The sequence below is a fragment of the Prionailurus viverrinus genome, chromosome E1, assembly GCF_022837055.1.
Source record: "Prionailurus viverrinus isolate Anna chromosome E1, UM_Priviv_1.0, whole genome shotgun sequence".
In the NCBI taxonomy this organism is placed as follows: Eukaryota; Metazoa; Chordata; class Mammalia; order Carnivora; family Felidae; genus Prionailurus; species Prionailurus viverrinus.
The window spans coordinates 38,911,891-38,928,448 of record NC_062574.1 but is presented as its reverse complement, the minus strand read 5'-3'; the positions used below and the strand labels follow the sequence as shown (position 1 = coordinate 38,928,448).

Here is a 16,558-nt window from a genome sequence, read left to right as displayed (position 1 = left end):
TCAAAAGAGTGGGATATCGTTTCTCATCTCTCACTTGGGCTGATCATCTAGAAGTTTGTTACTAACTTGAGTGAAGGTATGGGAAAACACGGTGGCTTTGTCATTGATGGCAGCGTGAAATGTGCAATTCTGAAGAACAGTGTAGCTTTACTTGTCAGCATTTTAAGTTCAAGGACCTTTGGAGTTAGCTACCCCACCGCTGGGGAACACCGTGAGCACTCTCCAAGTTTACCAGGAAAGACGTAAAACATTGTTCATTATGGCTTTGTTTGTAGTAGCAAAGCAGGCACGACACGACCCAGGGCACCACGTGGAGATTAGGAGTGGGAGGGAAGCTTGGTCCGTACTCTCGGTCAGGCTCTCAGTCGAACCATGGAGGTACAGAAGAGACGCCTGCCACCCCGTGTGCCTCCCCGTATGGACTGGCAGCTAGAGGCTACGCGCTGCCAGCCCGATGGGGCTTCTTCCTTTCTGGGGCCTCCGGGCTGCCAGCGGTAGCCCAGGTTTCTGCCCAACCAAATGGACTTGAATTCCTTCAGAGCTCACCGTTTTTGCTGCCGAAACCTAAAGATTGGCTTGGTGGCAGTGAGAGCAATAGAATTTACTCAGGAGTAGCTAACATCACAGATTAGCTGTAATACTACCTCAGTGGCCTGGCGTCCTCAGCAAAATGGAGCCTTTATATTTGGTGATGAAAATGGACCTGTTTCCCATGTGAACACAAAAGCACAGGCTGAGCACCCAGCCCAGCTGTGAGCTCTCAGAGTGTCACTGCTCCCGTATTCTCCCCCCACAGTACTCTGTTCCTGGCCACTGTCAGCGAAGATAGTTCAGTTGCCATGTCAGACCTCAACTTGCAGAGATTTGAACACTTAGCCCACAAAACCTCTGTTGAGAAACGCTACCTGAGCCTGGGTCAGTCACTCCTTCCTCTGGCAGGCTGAGGCTGCCAGGTTATCCACCATGCTGCGCCTACAGAGCTTGCCCCGCTCCCTGGTTCCACGAGTAGTGGCACACGGGTGGTATTTGAGTAAGTTAGTCTCCGGGGAGAACCTCCTCGCTTTCCTCTCCTTCCGTCAACTGGGAGAGAATGAAGAATGCTGTTCTAGGGTTGTGCGGCTGATAGGCATGAGCTCTCGGTATGCAGTAGCCTAGATTCTAGGGTCCTAGGTTCACAGGGGCACAAAGCTTTCTTGAAAGTGGAGCTCAGTAGGGAGTTTTGGTGGGGGGATGGAGATCAAAAGGATTAAATTCCCCTCTCGTATCTTATTAGCACCTTGTCCCCCAGGTTGACAAAAGATCTCTATTTTTTTCCACAAAGTTATGCATGCAAGATTGGCTACATCTGGGTAGGGTGTAATAAAGCAGGTTTTCTACCACTAGAGGTCTCAGAGACAGGGTCCTCTCTTCATAGGTTTTGGTCAGTGTCCTTGTTTATGGGGAATATTCCCATTCACAAAAATGCAGTCTAGTTTTATTTATTTTGAGGGAGAGAGAGAGAGAGAGACACACCACGTGAGTGGGGGAGGGGCAGATAGAGCATCCCCAAGCAGGCTCCATGCTACGAGCACAGACCCCAGTGCAGGGCTCGAACCCATGAAACCACAAGATCATGACCTGAGCCAAAACTATGAGTCAGACGTTCAACCGACTGAGCCACCCAGGCATCCCTCCAGTCTAATCATCTTAATGTAGAGCCTCACCCCAGGCCTGCCTGTCTCCTTATTACTGGGTGCAATGATATCCGTTTCCCACCCTGGAAAAAGAGTGTGGCCTATGCGCTATTCAGTGGCTGGTGGCCTCATCAATGTGGTCCTTCCTTCCTCTTACCCAAAAGCAGGAACCTTGTCAGCCCTTTTCTCTGTGGATGTAGAAAGCCTGAATTCTACATTAGTGTAAAGGCTTTAAACCCCCCAGTGCTAGGTAGAATTAGAAATACTAGTTGGTAGGTTTTTGGATTTTTTGGTCTTTTTTGAGGGAAGGAAATAATGTATTCTTTAATAGGGAACTGGTTTAATTATAGTATGTCCACGCAGTGGTGTATATTATGTAATACTTTAAGAATATCCATATCTTCTGGTATATGGAAAGATCTTCTACTGCAATTATTCATTGATTAAAAACTGTGTAGTTGTGATTGTAATATATCTCTTTTGTGTAAATATATTGGTGTGTATATATGTATTAGTAGTTGCAGGAATAAGCCATAAGTGAGTGTATTTCTTATCGGAGGGCATATGGGAAGGATGGCATGGTTTTGCCTTTTTCTGCTGTTTCATTTTTCCGGTTACGGAATTGTTGCTGATTTTTGTGAACTGGGGTTATCTGGGTTGTGGGATTATAGCTAACCATTCTTTGATTCTAACTTCCTGACTTGCAGTACTATATTTTTATCTTTTTAATGTATGTTTCAAAGTTAAATGCAGTTCTTTCTATTCATATCTTCTTAGGTTACACAGAATGACATCAATTGAAAGAGAAGAGAAGGAGAAAGTCAAGAAAAAAGAGAAAAAACAAGAAGAGGAAGAAACGATGCAACAAGCCACGTGGGTAAAATATACATTTCCAGTTAAACATCAGGTAATTTTTATTATAGTCTTTTAAAATCGTGTTAGCCATTTCTGAGGCTTGTATTCTGCAACTTTAGGTACTTAAATTTTGTTTTGCTTTTGGCACAGTCTTTTATTTAATGCAGTTGGAACGAAGTAAGTCTTTCTGGCGATTTCTATAAGCAGAGGTTTGTCTCGGTAGAATGTAGGTGGGCTATTAGACTAATTGGTTGAAATTGTTCTAAAACTGTAAAACTTGTGTTACATTTTTCATATTAGAAAGGGGTCTCGTCAGCCCTGGCACAATGCAGGTTTGAATTGCATGGGTTCACTTACAAACAGGTTGTCTCGATAAATACAGTATAGTACCTGTAAGTGTATTTTTTGTTCCTTGTGATTTTCTTAATAACATTTTCTTCTCTCTAGCTTACTCTGTTGTAAAGAATGTAGTATATAGTACACGTAACATACAAAATATGTGTTAACTGACTGTGTTATTGGTAAGGCTTAGGTCAACGGTAGGTTGTTGGTAGTTAGTTTTGAGGGAGTTGCAAGTTATACGTGGATTTTTGACTGCGTGGGGGGTCAGCAAACCCCCATGTTGTTCAGGGTTCAGCTGTCTTCAGTTTTTTCATGAATGTGTGATTCCTGTTGAAAATAAAATTGATTGGTAAACTTATCTGCCTGACTGTGGATCTTGTTTGGTAAAAATGTATAAAACCACATATGTTTTATAAGCATCCTCATTCTTGTTTAATCAGAGTGTTTTCATTCACACCAGGTTTGGAAACAAAAAGGAGAGGAATACAGAGTTACGGGATATGGTGGTTGGAGCTGGATTAGTAAAACTCATGTGTATAGGTTTGTTCCTAAATTGCCAGGCAATACTAATGTGAATTACAGAAAGTCATTAGAAGGAAGTAAGTAATTGAAGTTATTTTTCCTGTATTAATGTTTCTGATTTGTACTGTTTCTTACAAAATGAGGTTTACTGACCGTATTTTAGATGAAAGTTTTCTCTGAAACTTTTAACAGAACATGGCAGAACTACCAATGTAGTTGGTATAAATTCTAAAATATTTTAAACCTTTATAAAATATTTAAACCTTTATTCTCAGGATCGTGATACTTAGGGTTTCAGTTAAAGAAAGAGGCTAGAATAGGACTTGTTAATAAAAAAAAGAAAAAAGGTCTCAGCCACCTAGTTGTTTTTCTGAAATCTTAAATTCAGTATTACTTGACTTCCTAAGGAGCTACATATCTGGTAACCTCAGCATTGTGGCACATAACAAAACCAAATAGCAAGTGGTGGAGAATTCAGTAACACTTCCACATAAACGAGGTATTAACTCAATTTGTGCTACTCGCTAACAATTTTATTAGTATTTAGAATCACAGAACTCTAGAGGGGAACTACCCTACTAAGAGACTATATGTATCTATATCTATAGACTATGTATATCTATGTTTATAGATATATATAGATATATAATTTTTTTAATGTTTTATGTATTTTTGAGAGAGAGATCACGAGTGGAGGAAGGGCAGAGAGAGACGGGGGGACAGAGGATCCAAAGCAGGCTCCGCACTGACAGCAGAGAGCCCAATGCAGGGCTCAAACTCATAAACCATGAGATCATGACCTGAAGTCAGACGCTGAACCGAAGGAGCCATCCAGGCGCCCCAAGAGACCATATGTTTTGAAACTCACAGCACACGAGCAGATTATTTCATACTAAGTGACGTACAGTTCACACAGGGATAAAATCCTGACTGGAATCCGTGTCTCCTGGCTTCCATTGTCCTTTTTGCACACTACATTGCAAGATCTCCTTTGTAATCTGAGCAATTTTCAAAAGTAGTTCTGCTTGCTGTGCAGTATAATTTGCTAGTCTTTGGTGCAATGTGTTCTTTCCTAAAAAGCCTAGGTGATAGTAGGTACTTGGCAAATATTAAATTCTATTATGATCTGATCATATCCAAGCCAAATGTACATTTTGATAAATTCTGAAAGATGGTTACAATTTTTTTATTGCCATTTTGTTGCTCCAGCCGCCCATGTAGCACTTAGAATTATAGAGAGCTCTGTGTTTACTTATGTCTGACCTGGTTTGTCTGTGTAGTGAAATCCAGATTATCAATAAGCAAAATATTTAGGCTTTTGCAGATTTATCTTGAATCCAGTTTCCTTAGCATATGGTTTCTATTGTGCAAATGGCGGGCCTTTATCCGTTCAGGTACCAGGTTGGTCTTCTAGCATCTTCGGAGCCTTTCCTCTCAGGTGGTAGCACATTGTTGGTTTAGCTTAACTACAGAATAGGAATTACGGCGAAGGCATTAGTAACCACCAATTTATAATCTCAGAACTATTAGTCCCTATCATAATGGCTAATCTAGTCTGATCATATGATAGAGGCACAGATGTGTTAGAAAGAACAGAGAGAAACACAGTTCAGGGAACACTTGACAGCATCAGAAGACTATAGAGTATTTGACTTGCTTGACTGCTGTGTCCCTTATCTCTAACCTCCATTCTAACTCAGGACTGTATACCTTTGATTTGCACATTAATTTATAAGTGTCAATACAGGTATTAATGTGCGAGGGTTAATAACGGATATGAATTAATCGTTTTTTTAAATTTATTTTTATATTTATTTATTTTTGAGAGAGCACGTGCGTGCAAGTGGGGGAGGGGCAGAGAGAGACTCCCAGGCAGGCTCCATGCTGTCAGCATGGGGCTCCATCCCACAACCGGGAGATCACGACCTGAGTCAATACCAAGAGTCAGACACTTACCCGACTGAGCCACCTGGGCTCCCTTTGTTAATAGTCTGTCAAGGAGACCTTTCATGGAGAGGAAATCCCAAACGTTTTATAAATCGTCCATTTAAGTGTCCAGGATCTTAAAGCTTATAAATGGGGTACTACTGACATATAAAGCTCTTTGTGAGCAACTTGAAATCATTGAAAAAATATTGCCCAGTTATTCTGAAATAACTACAGAAGCATTGAAGAAAGAGAGTATCAGTTTAGTTTTTTGTCGTTTCGTTACCTGTGGGGTCTAGACACATCCTGTCACCGTTTTCTATGATTCTTTTCTTCTCTCACCCATATCCTGCTGTCTTGACAGATACTGGCTTTGTTTTTTGCACTCTTTCCCCTTTCAGGCAGATCTTTTTGGAAGGAGTCATTTTTATTTAAATAAAAAATAGGTTCACCTTGCTAAGTCCTTGGGATATTCGGGTTCAAGTGAAAAGAAAAGGTAGAAATGCCTCTAAGGCCTAAGAAAATTCATCTAGACAATAGTTCTATATCGTAGCCTTGATTTTTTTTTTTTTTTTCCTTCTGGAAAGTTGAAGCTACACAAAAGTAAAAGAGAATAATGAACTTCCATGTAATCATCATTCAACTTTAACAGTTATCAAGTTCTGTCACTCTTCTTTCACTTGTCACTCCCTACTTTTTTCCTAGAGTTGTTTCCCTTGAACTTAAAGCAAATTCCAGAAATCATGTTCTTTTCCAGTACAATATATCTCTCTAGTTAGAGTGGACATTCATAACCATCATGCTATTATCCAGTCAGCAAACTGACACTATTTAACATATTCATCTTGAGATTCTCAGTTCCTACCCCAGGTACCCCAGTTGTGTCAGAGAGGCCATTTTACTCCTGGCAGTAAACCAGGTCCAAACAAGGCCAAACATTGCATTTAGTCATTTCCCTTAAGTCTCTTTTATTCTGTGATAAATGCTGTGATTCCTTACCTGGGGGAGGTGGGGGCCAGGGGAAGTATGTAAACAAACTTTTGTGATTTCATTGGATCTTGGATATCTTTGAAGTTTGTCCATGGAGTCTCGGTGAAAGATACTTAAGTATTTATCCTTCTAATATGATTCTTTAACACAAAATATGTTAGAAACACTGATATAGAATCTGTAAAGTCATCGAACAGGTTGAAATAGTCGTCCTATGTGAAAGCTTCTTTCTGAAGCACATCTAAAATGCAGTCTTCTTTTAATGCTTTAGGTCAGCCAAGCATATTAGGGAAGTATATACTGTCTTCAGTGTGTGTGTGTGTGTGTGTGTGTGTGTGTGTGTGTGTGTGTGTGTTTAATTTAAAAAAGCAGTATAAATTGCTGAAAATACTTGATAATTTCCACTCAACTAGATTTATTACAGTAAATTGCTAATATTCAGAATACCTGTCATTATTATATACTTCATTCTTTTTCAGCCAAAAATAATGTGGATGAAAATATGGATGAATCGGATAGAAGAAAAAGTCCACGAAGTCCAAAAAAAATAAAAACAGAGCCTGATTCTGAGAAAGATGAGGTAAAAGATTCAGATGCTACAAAAGGAGCAGACCAAGGTGAAATGGATGTTTCCAGGATTGCTGAGAAGAAGGACCAAGGTAAGGAGAGTCCGGGGTGGAGGGCAGCCTGGGGATGCTAAGGTTGCACAGGATCTAGTTCGCACAGCGGGAGAGGTACTGCCTTGTCTTTCTCTGATGATCACAGCTTTATTGAAACATAATTCATATTCTAGATAATCTACCCATTTAAAGGGTACAATCTAGTGGTTTTTAGTATTTCACTGAGTTGTTCAACCATCATCACAGTGAATTTTAGAGCATTTTCGTCACCCCAAAAAGAAACCTCATACTCATTAGCAGTCAGTCTCCAGTCCTCCCTAACTCCCCTCACCAGCCTTAATGTACTTTCTGTCTCTGGATTTGCCTGTTTTGGACATGACGAATAAATGGAATCATGTAATATGTGGTCCATTGTGACTGGCTTCTTTGACCTGGCGTCATGTTTTCAAGGGTCATCCATGTCGTAGCAGGTGTCAGGATTTTGTCATTCCTTTTTATTTCTGCGTAGTATTCCATTTTGTGGATGGTGCCACATCTTGCTTATCCACTCATCGGTTGATGGCCATTTGGGTTGTTTCTGCTTCCTGGCTGTTACGAATATTGATATGAACATTCATGTTGGGCAAATACCCAGTAGTGGAACTACTGGGTCATTAAGCTAACTCGGTGTCCAACCTTCTGAGGAACTTACATTGCCTTTTGTGAAAAGCTATGTTTTAAAAACTAGGTAAGATACTAGCCTTAAGATATTTTATGACTACAAAATATTTTATACAGAATCTGACATGAAGGTACTGGTGTATCGAGTAGCTGTCACAGGCTAAGTAGTTTTTCATTGTAACATTCTATTTTCAGATGCTAAGAATCAGGATATTTAAATATTTACAATATGTGTGTGTTTTTTAACATTTTATAAAGTTTAGCCCTGTCCATTGACCTATCTTAATCCTATGTCAGGAGCTTTCAAATATATATTTATGTTTAAGCCCTTGAGTGAAAATAAGAACCACTGGTAGTTTTTAAAATAAAAATATTATGAGTTCCACATTTGAGAGTAAAAAATTTCACTTACATAAATGTCTTTATTTCACAGATGTAAAAGAAGTTTTAGATTCTGACAATGATAAATCCTTTAAGGAAGAACCAATGGAAATAGATGATGATGTGAAAACAGAGCCACATATAAATTGTCAGGAAAGTTCTCAAGTAGATGTGGTCAATGTCAGTGAGGGTTTTCATCTAAGGACTAGTTATAAAAAGAAAATTAAATCATCCAAACTAGATGGACTTCTTGAAAGGAGAATTAAACAGTTTACACTGGAAGAAAAACAGCGCCTTGAAAAGATGAAGTTGGAGGGTGGAATTAAGGGTATCGGAAAGACCTCTACAAGTTCTCTGAAAAGTCTTTCTGAGTCTCCAGTAATCACTAAAGCAAAAGAAGGGTGTCAAAGTGACTTGCTTATTAAACAAGAACAAAGCCCTAATGCAAGTAATGATAAATCTGAAGATTTGATTCGGGGATGTTCACAGAGCGATTCCTCAGTTCTTGGAATCAGTGATCCTGATCATACAACAAACAAACTTTATCCAAAAGATCAAACGTTAGATGACGTCTCCATTCAGAGTCCAGAGACAAACTGTCAGAAACAAAATTCTATTGGAAATGACATAGATGAGAGTCTCTCTGAACCTACCAGTAAAGGCCAGGAACCTAGTAAGATTAAAACCAAAGGAAGTGATTTTCTCGTTGATGACTCCAAACTAGCCAGTACAGATGAAATTGGTACTTTGATCTATAAGAACAAAAAACCACTCATACAGGAGGATAATGACACCATTGTTTCTCCTTCCCAGAGCCCTTCACTTCCATCAGTACCTAAAAGTATCGATGATAGAGATATCCCATCTCTGTCAAAAGCAATGGACTTTGAAGGAAAACTGGGATGTGACTCTGAATATAATAGCACTTTGGAAAATAGTTCTGATACTATGTCTATTCAAGACAGCAGTGAAGAAGATATGATTGTTCAGAATAGCAGTGAAAGTATTTCTGAACAGTTCATAACTCAAGAACAAGGTATTGAAGGCTTGGAACCATTGAAACGTGAGTTTGTTTCAGATCAGTCCACTGGAAACTGTGACCAGAGACCACAGAGTAAGGTAACTGAAGCAAATGGTAAAAAAACAAGTCAAGAACAGAAATTAGAGGAGAGATCAGTTAAATGTATTGATCAAGTCAATCTAAAAAGTAGCACTGACAAAAAGAATAATGAAAATCGAGAGTCTGAAAAGAAAGGACAGAAAGCGAGTACCTTTCAAATAAATGGAAAAGATAATAAATCTAAAGTACATTTGAAAGGGGAATGCTTGAAAGAAATCTCTGAGAGTAAAGTAGTAAGTGGCGATGTTGAACCAAAGCTTAATAATATAAGTAAAATAATTCCCGAAAATGATATTAAGTCTTTGACCATTAAAGAATCTGCTGTAAAGCCGTTCATGAATGGTGATGTCATCATGGAAGATTTTAATGAAAAAAACAACGTGGAAACAAAATCATGTTTACTGAGATCTTCTGATGCTGGAGGTGACTACCAGGATGGCCTAGAGACCCTGCCTTCAACCAAAGAGTCTGAGAGTATACATACTACCACACCTCCACTGTCTTGTCCAGAAAGCAGTTCAACAAATCAGGTAGAAGATATGGAAATTGAAACCTCAGAAGTTAAGAAAGTTACTCCCTCACCTGTTACTTCTGGAGAGGAATCTAACCTCAGTAATGATTCTGTTGATGAAAATGGGCTGCCTACCAGCAAAGACGAAAATGTCAACGGAGAGTCTAAGAGGAAAACCGTCATCACAGAAGTCACCACTATGACATCCACGGTGGCCACGGAATCAAAAACCGTAATCAAAGTAGCCAAAGGTGATAAGCAGACTGTGGTCTCTTCCACAGAAAACTGTGCCAAATCCACTGTCACGACCACCACTACAACGGTAACAAAGCTTTCCACACCCTCCACGGGCAGCAGCGTGGACATCATCTCTGTGAAGGAGCAAAGCAAAACTGTGGTCACCACAACAGTGACAGACTCACTGACCACTGCAGGAGGCACTCTGGTAACATCTATGACCGTGAGCAAAGAATATTCCACAAGGGACAAAGTGAAACTCATGAAGTTTTCAAGACCCAAGAAGACTCGTTCAGGTACTGCTCTGCCATCCTATAGAAAATTTATCACCAAGAGCAGCAAGAAGAGCATATTTGTGTTGCCTAATGATGACTTAAAAAAGTTGGCCAGAAAAGGAGGAATCCGAGAAGTCCCTTATTTTAATTACAATGCAAAACCTGCCTTGGATATATGGCCGTATCCTTCTCCTAGACCAACCTTTGGTATCACTTGGAGGTATGTACTTTAAAATGTATTTGGGGAAGGGAGAAAGTCTTAAAAGCAGTATCTAGTAAGCATCTCTCTCTCTCTTTTTTTTTTTGTAAAAAATGAGATATAATTGAGATAAGACAGGGAAGCGGAAATTTAATGGGCCAAGTTAGTAATGGAAATAAGATACAGAGAATCTTGAATTTGGCCAGCTGGGAGGTACCAAAGTTTACTTAGGGAAACATGTTAAAAGCCTGAAAAAAATATGTGGGAATTCTTTAAAACGAAATTCAGTTTTACTTTTCACAAGACGGAAGAAACAGGGAAAACGTAGTTGTTTTTGTGGTCTGACTTTCCAAGTTACTGCCATGTGTTTTCCTGGGGAATGAGAGAGTTACAGAAGTGGATAATCAACTTTCTGGAGTTTGGTATTTTATTTCTATGAGGTAATTCATAAAAACATAAGATCCAGGAGACATGCCTGTGAATCACACAAGGTCCATCATGATGTGGAAATCTTCCTAATGTAATTTATTTGCATGATAAGCATGTGTTTCTGGAGTTCTCTGTTATTTATGTGCGAAGAGGTGGTCCCAAGAGGGTCCTGAGGAACGAGTTTTTAAAACCCAGAAATAGTCTTAAATTAAGGTTTTCTGGGCATTAAGCTTTGGGGATGAGTCGTAAGTACGTAGTGCTGTCAGCTGTAAGATCGTGTAGTTTTATATTGGAAAGGATCTTAGAAATTCTTATCTTTTATAGATGTGGAATAATTTGCCTCTGGCCACAGAGGGACAGAGTTAGGAATAGTGCCCGGTTTTCCTAAACCCCCAGTCCACTACTTTATCTGCTATATCACATTTTCACATATCTGTCCTTGCTGTGTCCTTTTTCATGTCCTTGTCTTTTTATCTTTTCACCCTCACCACTGGAAAGGATGAAACATAAACACCGAAGACGTAAGAGTTGTGTGGGGCATGCTCAGGAGTCAGGAACAGTCTTTGATTTCTGCTAGATTTTGATAGGAACCTAAAGTTATTTCAGCAAGTGACTGAGCAGACTCCATTTCACGTTAGGCTTCATTTCTGTGTATCTGTGGTTCCACTTTCTTTAAGTTAAAATCATACCTGTGTGTGTGTGTGTGTGTGTGTGTTTCTTTTATATTACAGCTGGCTAGTATGATCAAAGAAAACCAAAACCAAAACGAAGTGTAAATGAGTACTCTCGATAAAGAAATTAACTTATTAATATGACCAGTCATATTTGGTTTGACCAAGGTTTTTATAACTCATCTTTTGATTTGAATTAAAATATCACTCCATTACACATTCAATAGAGACAGCTGAAAAGTACAATTTCTCTGCAGGGCCTGCAATGAAGGATTTGCAGAATCCTGCAGGGAATCAAGGAACTCTTCATTACAGTTCATGGATTTATAGGATTACTCTGCACTTTTCTGCTTTCTTCATTGAGAGCGGTCCCAAAATGTATCCTTGACTGTCCTGCAGGTAACTTCTTTCCCACTGGAAAAGTTACTATGTACAAATACTTTAATTACAATGACCTGGCAGTTGTGGAGGCCGACCTCTCTGCTCTTTTCTTTTCTCAAGTGGAAGGTAGGCTCAACTGGGAAGTACTTTTCTCTGAACCAGTTCTGATCACGTGTTGCCCAGGGCCCTTTTCTGCACGGCTGGGTTTCAGGAGCCTTGTATTGTTATGTTTTAATATGCACTGTGGGCACCACTGGTATCTGTTTAGTTAATTTCTCATTTTTTAATGGAAGGAAATACCTTCCTGTACGTCTTAAACAGATATTGCCATCAGATACATGCTAACGTCTGAATTTGCTGAAGTTGAGAGAAACATAATCCCTTTTATCTAACAGAGGCATGGGTAAATATGTAAACTATTCTTGACTTTAGAATGCATTTTTAAAAAGTGTATTGCTGTAAAAATCATGCATGGGAAATGCATTTTTATACTCACACTTGAATCAATTATGTCTGATGCTTAGCGTAGAGGCTAAGAATGTCAGAGGTGCATGCTTGATCTTTATTAATTTAATGGTAAGGCTGAGCAGCAGTGAAAAGCGAAACTTGTCTTGTCAACTCATTAGGCCTCTTTTTTCTTCCACGCTGTCCATTCCCTTACTTCCTTTCTCCTGGGCCCTGATTCTGTGTTTCATTGTCACCTTGAACCAGTAGTTGTCTCCCCAGCTCTGCCCCAGTGATCCTCCTAAAAGGCAGATCTACCCTGTGAATGTTCTGACTGAGCTGAGCAAGCCTTCAGCTGCGGGGCAGGTAGGGGACAGCCTTCGCCTGTACACCCCCATCTGTGAGAAGCACTTCCCTCCATGACCCATCCTACACTGCAGACGCTTCCGAGGCCTTAACACGGATCGCCTTTAGTGCTCTTCTCTTACCCTTCCACTTGGTGCGGCACGTCTGGCTCTGCCTTCCTCTCCCATGCCAGCTTCATCTCTTGCCGCACCGCCACCCCCCTGCCCTCCGGTCGTAGCATGCCAGATGTGGTTCCCGGAGGAAGCGTCTGCTGTTGCACACTTTCCTCCTGAGCGTACATAACGTGTGTCCCTTGCCCTGGTGCAGCCACCCCCCCATCTTTGTCCTTTGAGGCTCGAGCAAAGCTCTGATCCCCATCCCTGAGCCGAGTCAGGTGCCCCTCGTGCTCTCCTCTGTCACAGCTCCTTAGGATACAGGAGCAGATCATAATTCACATCCCTGTCTCCAGCTCCTTTCAGTTAGTCTAAAGCACATGGAAGGCACGCAAGTATTCTTCCAAGGAATGCACGAATGAACAGGCTTCAGGTGTGTTCCTCACCTGGCGGTGTTTCCCTTGTGAAATAGAGACGCACTGAAGTTGCTGTTTGACTGTAGAGAGTGATCTGAGGAAGAAGAGAGAATGAGAAACATTTCTCTTTCCAAGTACATCCCCATTTGGTGTCCAGAGTTCCCTAGGCATTTCTGTAGGGTGTGGTCTGAAAGTGACACGTACTTCCCCCCTCCCAGGATACCCCTGCAGCGGTTAGTGTTCGCCCTCCCATTCGAGCATTGTTCTGTCCAGGTCACAGGATTCACAGGGCGGCAGCACAGCAAAGGAGGTACTGGTGTCCCAGGTGGAGATGGGAATGTAAGAAGCTGCATGCAGCAAGTTTTTGGCTAGAGCGGTCCCCTTCCCACACTGTTCATTTCCCCAGCTTCATGTTTAGAATAGAAAGCATTGCCTCTTAAATACAAATTGTCTAAGGTCCACCTTATTCTACCTCTCTTAGAGGAGGGAATTATTTTAGTTTTATAGGTTTTCTGTACACCACAACCAGTTTATTTATTTATGCATGTGGATATGTCAACAGAGTGTTTAATTACTCAAAGACCACTAATAGAGAATTGAGACCCAAGGGCTTTTTAAAACTATTTTACGGTCAGTTCCATTTTGGGACAAAATATTCATTGCCGTTGTAAATTCGTTTTGAAATGTATCTTTAATATTATTTTCAAAGGAATATCTAAAATGTTCAATAACTTTGCACACAGTGCTTAATAAAAACCTGCACACAGATTCCTTTGTCTCCTGATCAATAACTAATATAGCATTACCCTTTTTTATTATTCATTGTGTTGTAGAACTCTAAAGCTACTAATGTGGTTCAAGTGTTACTAGTATTGGCAGGTATTCATCATCCAGTAGTTCATGTTTTCCAGAACCACCATTTGGATACAGAATTTCTGTTCGTATGGAAAGGTCTTACTGGATTTGTGGGGGGTCTTTTCGTTTTGGGTTTTGAGAAGATGTAAACAGTTTCAGTTTGTTTCAGCACAAATCAATTAGTTAAGATTTTATCCTTCAAAACTCTTACCACATTTAGTAACACAATTACGTCTCTGTATTTTGTTCTCCTTTGTAATTTCTCTAGCACATATTTTGGAATTAGGCTAAACGTTACAAGATCTTCATAAATTCTTGCCATATCGGTCTTACAATGAAACATGCTCATTTGACAAATTTATATGGCGTTTGAAGTGACATACAGACCCCTTTTAAGTTGTTAGATGCATGGTATGCCTAGGAATAAAAAAATTATTTTATTAAGGGACATGTAATAGCCAAAGTGCTTACAAAATTGTATTATAACTATTAATAATGAGAACTAGAAATAGTCCTTCAGTTTAATAATAGAGCGCGCGTGTGTGTGCGCGCACGCGTGCGTGCACAATACATACGTAGTTTTTCTTGGGTTTTTCTTTCAGGTATAGACTTCAGACTGTAAAGTCCTTAGCTGGAGTGAGCCTTATGTTACGGTTACTGTGGGCAAGCCTGAGATGGGATGACATGGCAGCCAAGGCTCCTCCAGGAGGAGGGACCACACGGACAGGTAAGGGCTTTTCCTTTTCTAGTCTAAGTTGAAAAGAGAAAAATCACTTGACAGTTCACTTAATTTTAAGCATTTTTGTTACTTATTAAAATATAATGCTTGGGAGGCACCTGGGTAGTTCAGTCAGTTAAGCGTCCGACTCTTGATTTCGGCTCAGTTCATGAGTTCGAGCCCTGCGTCCAGCTGAGCTGACACTGTGGAGCCTGCTTGGGATTCTCTCTCTCTCTCTCTCTCTCTCTCTCTCTCTCTCTCTCTCTCTCTCTTTCTCTCTCTGCCCCTCCCCAGCTCGCGTCCATGTGTGCTTCACCGCCATCAAAAAAAAAGAAAACAATATAGGGCGCCTGGGTGGCTCAGTCAGTTAAGCGTCCGACTTCAGCCAGGTCACGATCTCGCGGTCCGGGAGTTCGAGCCCCGCATCGGGCTCTGGGCTGATGGCTCAGAGCCTGGAGCCTGTTTTGGATGCTGTGTCTCCCTGTCTCTCTGACCCTCCCCCGTTCATGCTCTGTCTCTCTCTGTCTCAAAAATAAATAAACGTTAAAAAAAAAAAAATTAAAAAACACCCAATATATATATATATATGGCTTGCGTTTTTAAAATACAGCTTCGCTAAAGTTTGGTAGCACGTGCTGTGAGATACTGGGGGCTAGGAAAAGGGGGTTAAAGTATAAGGTGAGGCACTTACATGTGAATCAGTCTGAATTTTTAAAAGATCTTATTACAGAGAACAAATCAGTTAAACTGGGACATCCGGAACCCTATGCTTGCTGCTTCTCTCTTCTCTTATTTATTTTGACTGTTTGCCACCGGAAACCAAGCTGCCCCCAAACAGCTCAGTTTAGAAATTTTCAGTGAGGAAGAAACTCAGTATTGTTGCAGTCCAGCAATGATCCTGAAGTCATTAATTCATCAAATGTTTTCAAAAGTTTATTCCATGTGTGTCTCCTTCTTAAAGCACCAGATGTTGTGCTTTTCTAGTCTCTGACTATTTTAGGTGGTTGTTAATACTATGTGAATTAAATCACCATAGAAACCTCTGAAACTGAAATCACAACGACAGAGATAATTAAGAGGCGAGATGTTGGTCCTTATGGCATTCGATCTGAATATTGTATCCGGAAAATCATTTGCCCCATTGGAGTTCCAGAAGCACCAAAAGGTAAGGAATAGAATGGAAATAGAAAGGAAAGGAATGTTCTTTGTTACTGACCTGTTGGCCACATCTTTTATGAATTAAAATTGGATTAAAATTGTTTCCTTATCTCTTCATTCAACTTCTGAAGAAGATATCTTTTGATACTCAATAAAGTTAACAAGATCCCACTAGACACACAGTGATACCTACAGGCATCGCGCTGAACACAGGGAGGGGTACAGAGAGCTGTAATAATAACTTCTCATAATCAGGCTGTGGAACAGTGATTGACACCAGACCATCGGCTCCAAGAGGGCGGCCACCGAGTCCGTCTGGTTTGTTGTAGTCCTGACACCTGCTGCAGAATCAGATGCAGGAGTGGTCACTGAACATTTGTTGGCTCAAGAGTTAAAGCTGTTTTGAAATAACATCAGGGGGAAGAAATGATCTAAGATGCACAAAGAGTGATTCGGGAAACATTTAGGGAGCACCTACGTGGGGGCATTAGACAGCGAAGACATGGAAGAACTGGATGTGGCCCCTATTCTCAAAGAAGCAGAGAAAACGTTACAGTGTTGTTATAATGCTACGACACGAGCATCCAAACTGTTACGCTAGAAAGAGTTCAGTCAGGTGACCAGATTCGAGAGCTATAAATAGATTAAAATCAGTGTTATTTTAGAAGTCCAGTAAAACCATTCAGGAAAAAAATCTGTGACAAAATGGGCAAAAAG

The 16,558-nt window shown here is 40.4% G+C and overlaps 1 protein-coding gene across 13 annotated transcripts in view; it reads left to right on the top strand.

Moving 5' to 3' along the window:
* Positions 1-16,558, top strand: part of BPTF (bromodomain PHD finger transcription factor) — a 147,262-nt gene that overhangs the window by 89,905 nt on the left and 40,799 nt on the right. For all 13 annotated transcript variants that reach the window (XM_047831681.1, XM_047831678.1, XM_047831677.1 and 10 more), the window contains 6 exons: positions 2,451-2,580; positions 3,331-3,469; positions 6,788-6,967; positions 8,022-10,332; positions 14,568-14,692; positions 15,720-15,848. In XM_047831681.1, the coding sequence (XP_047687637.1) occupies positions 2,451-2,580; positions 3,331-3,469; positions 6,788-6,967; positions 8,022-10,332; positions 14,568-14,692; positions 15,720-15,848 (3,014 nt within the window). The remainder of the gene's footprint in view (positions 1-2,450; positions 2,581-3,330; positions 3,470-6,787; positions 6,968-8,021; positions 10,333-14,567; positions 14,693-15,719; positions 15,849-16,558) is intronic.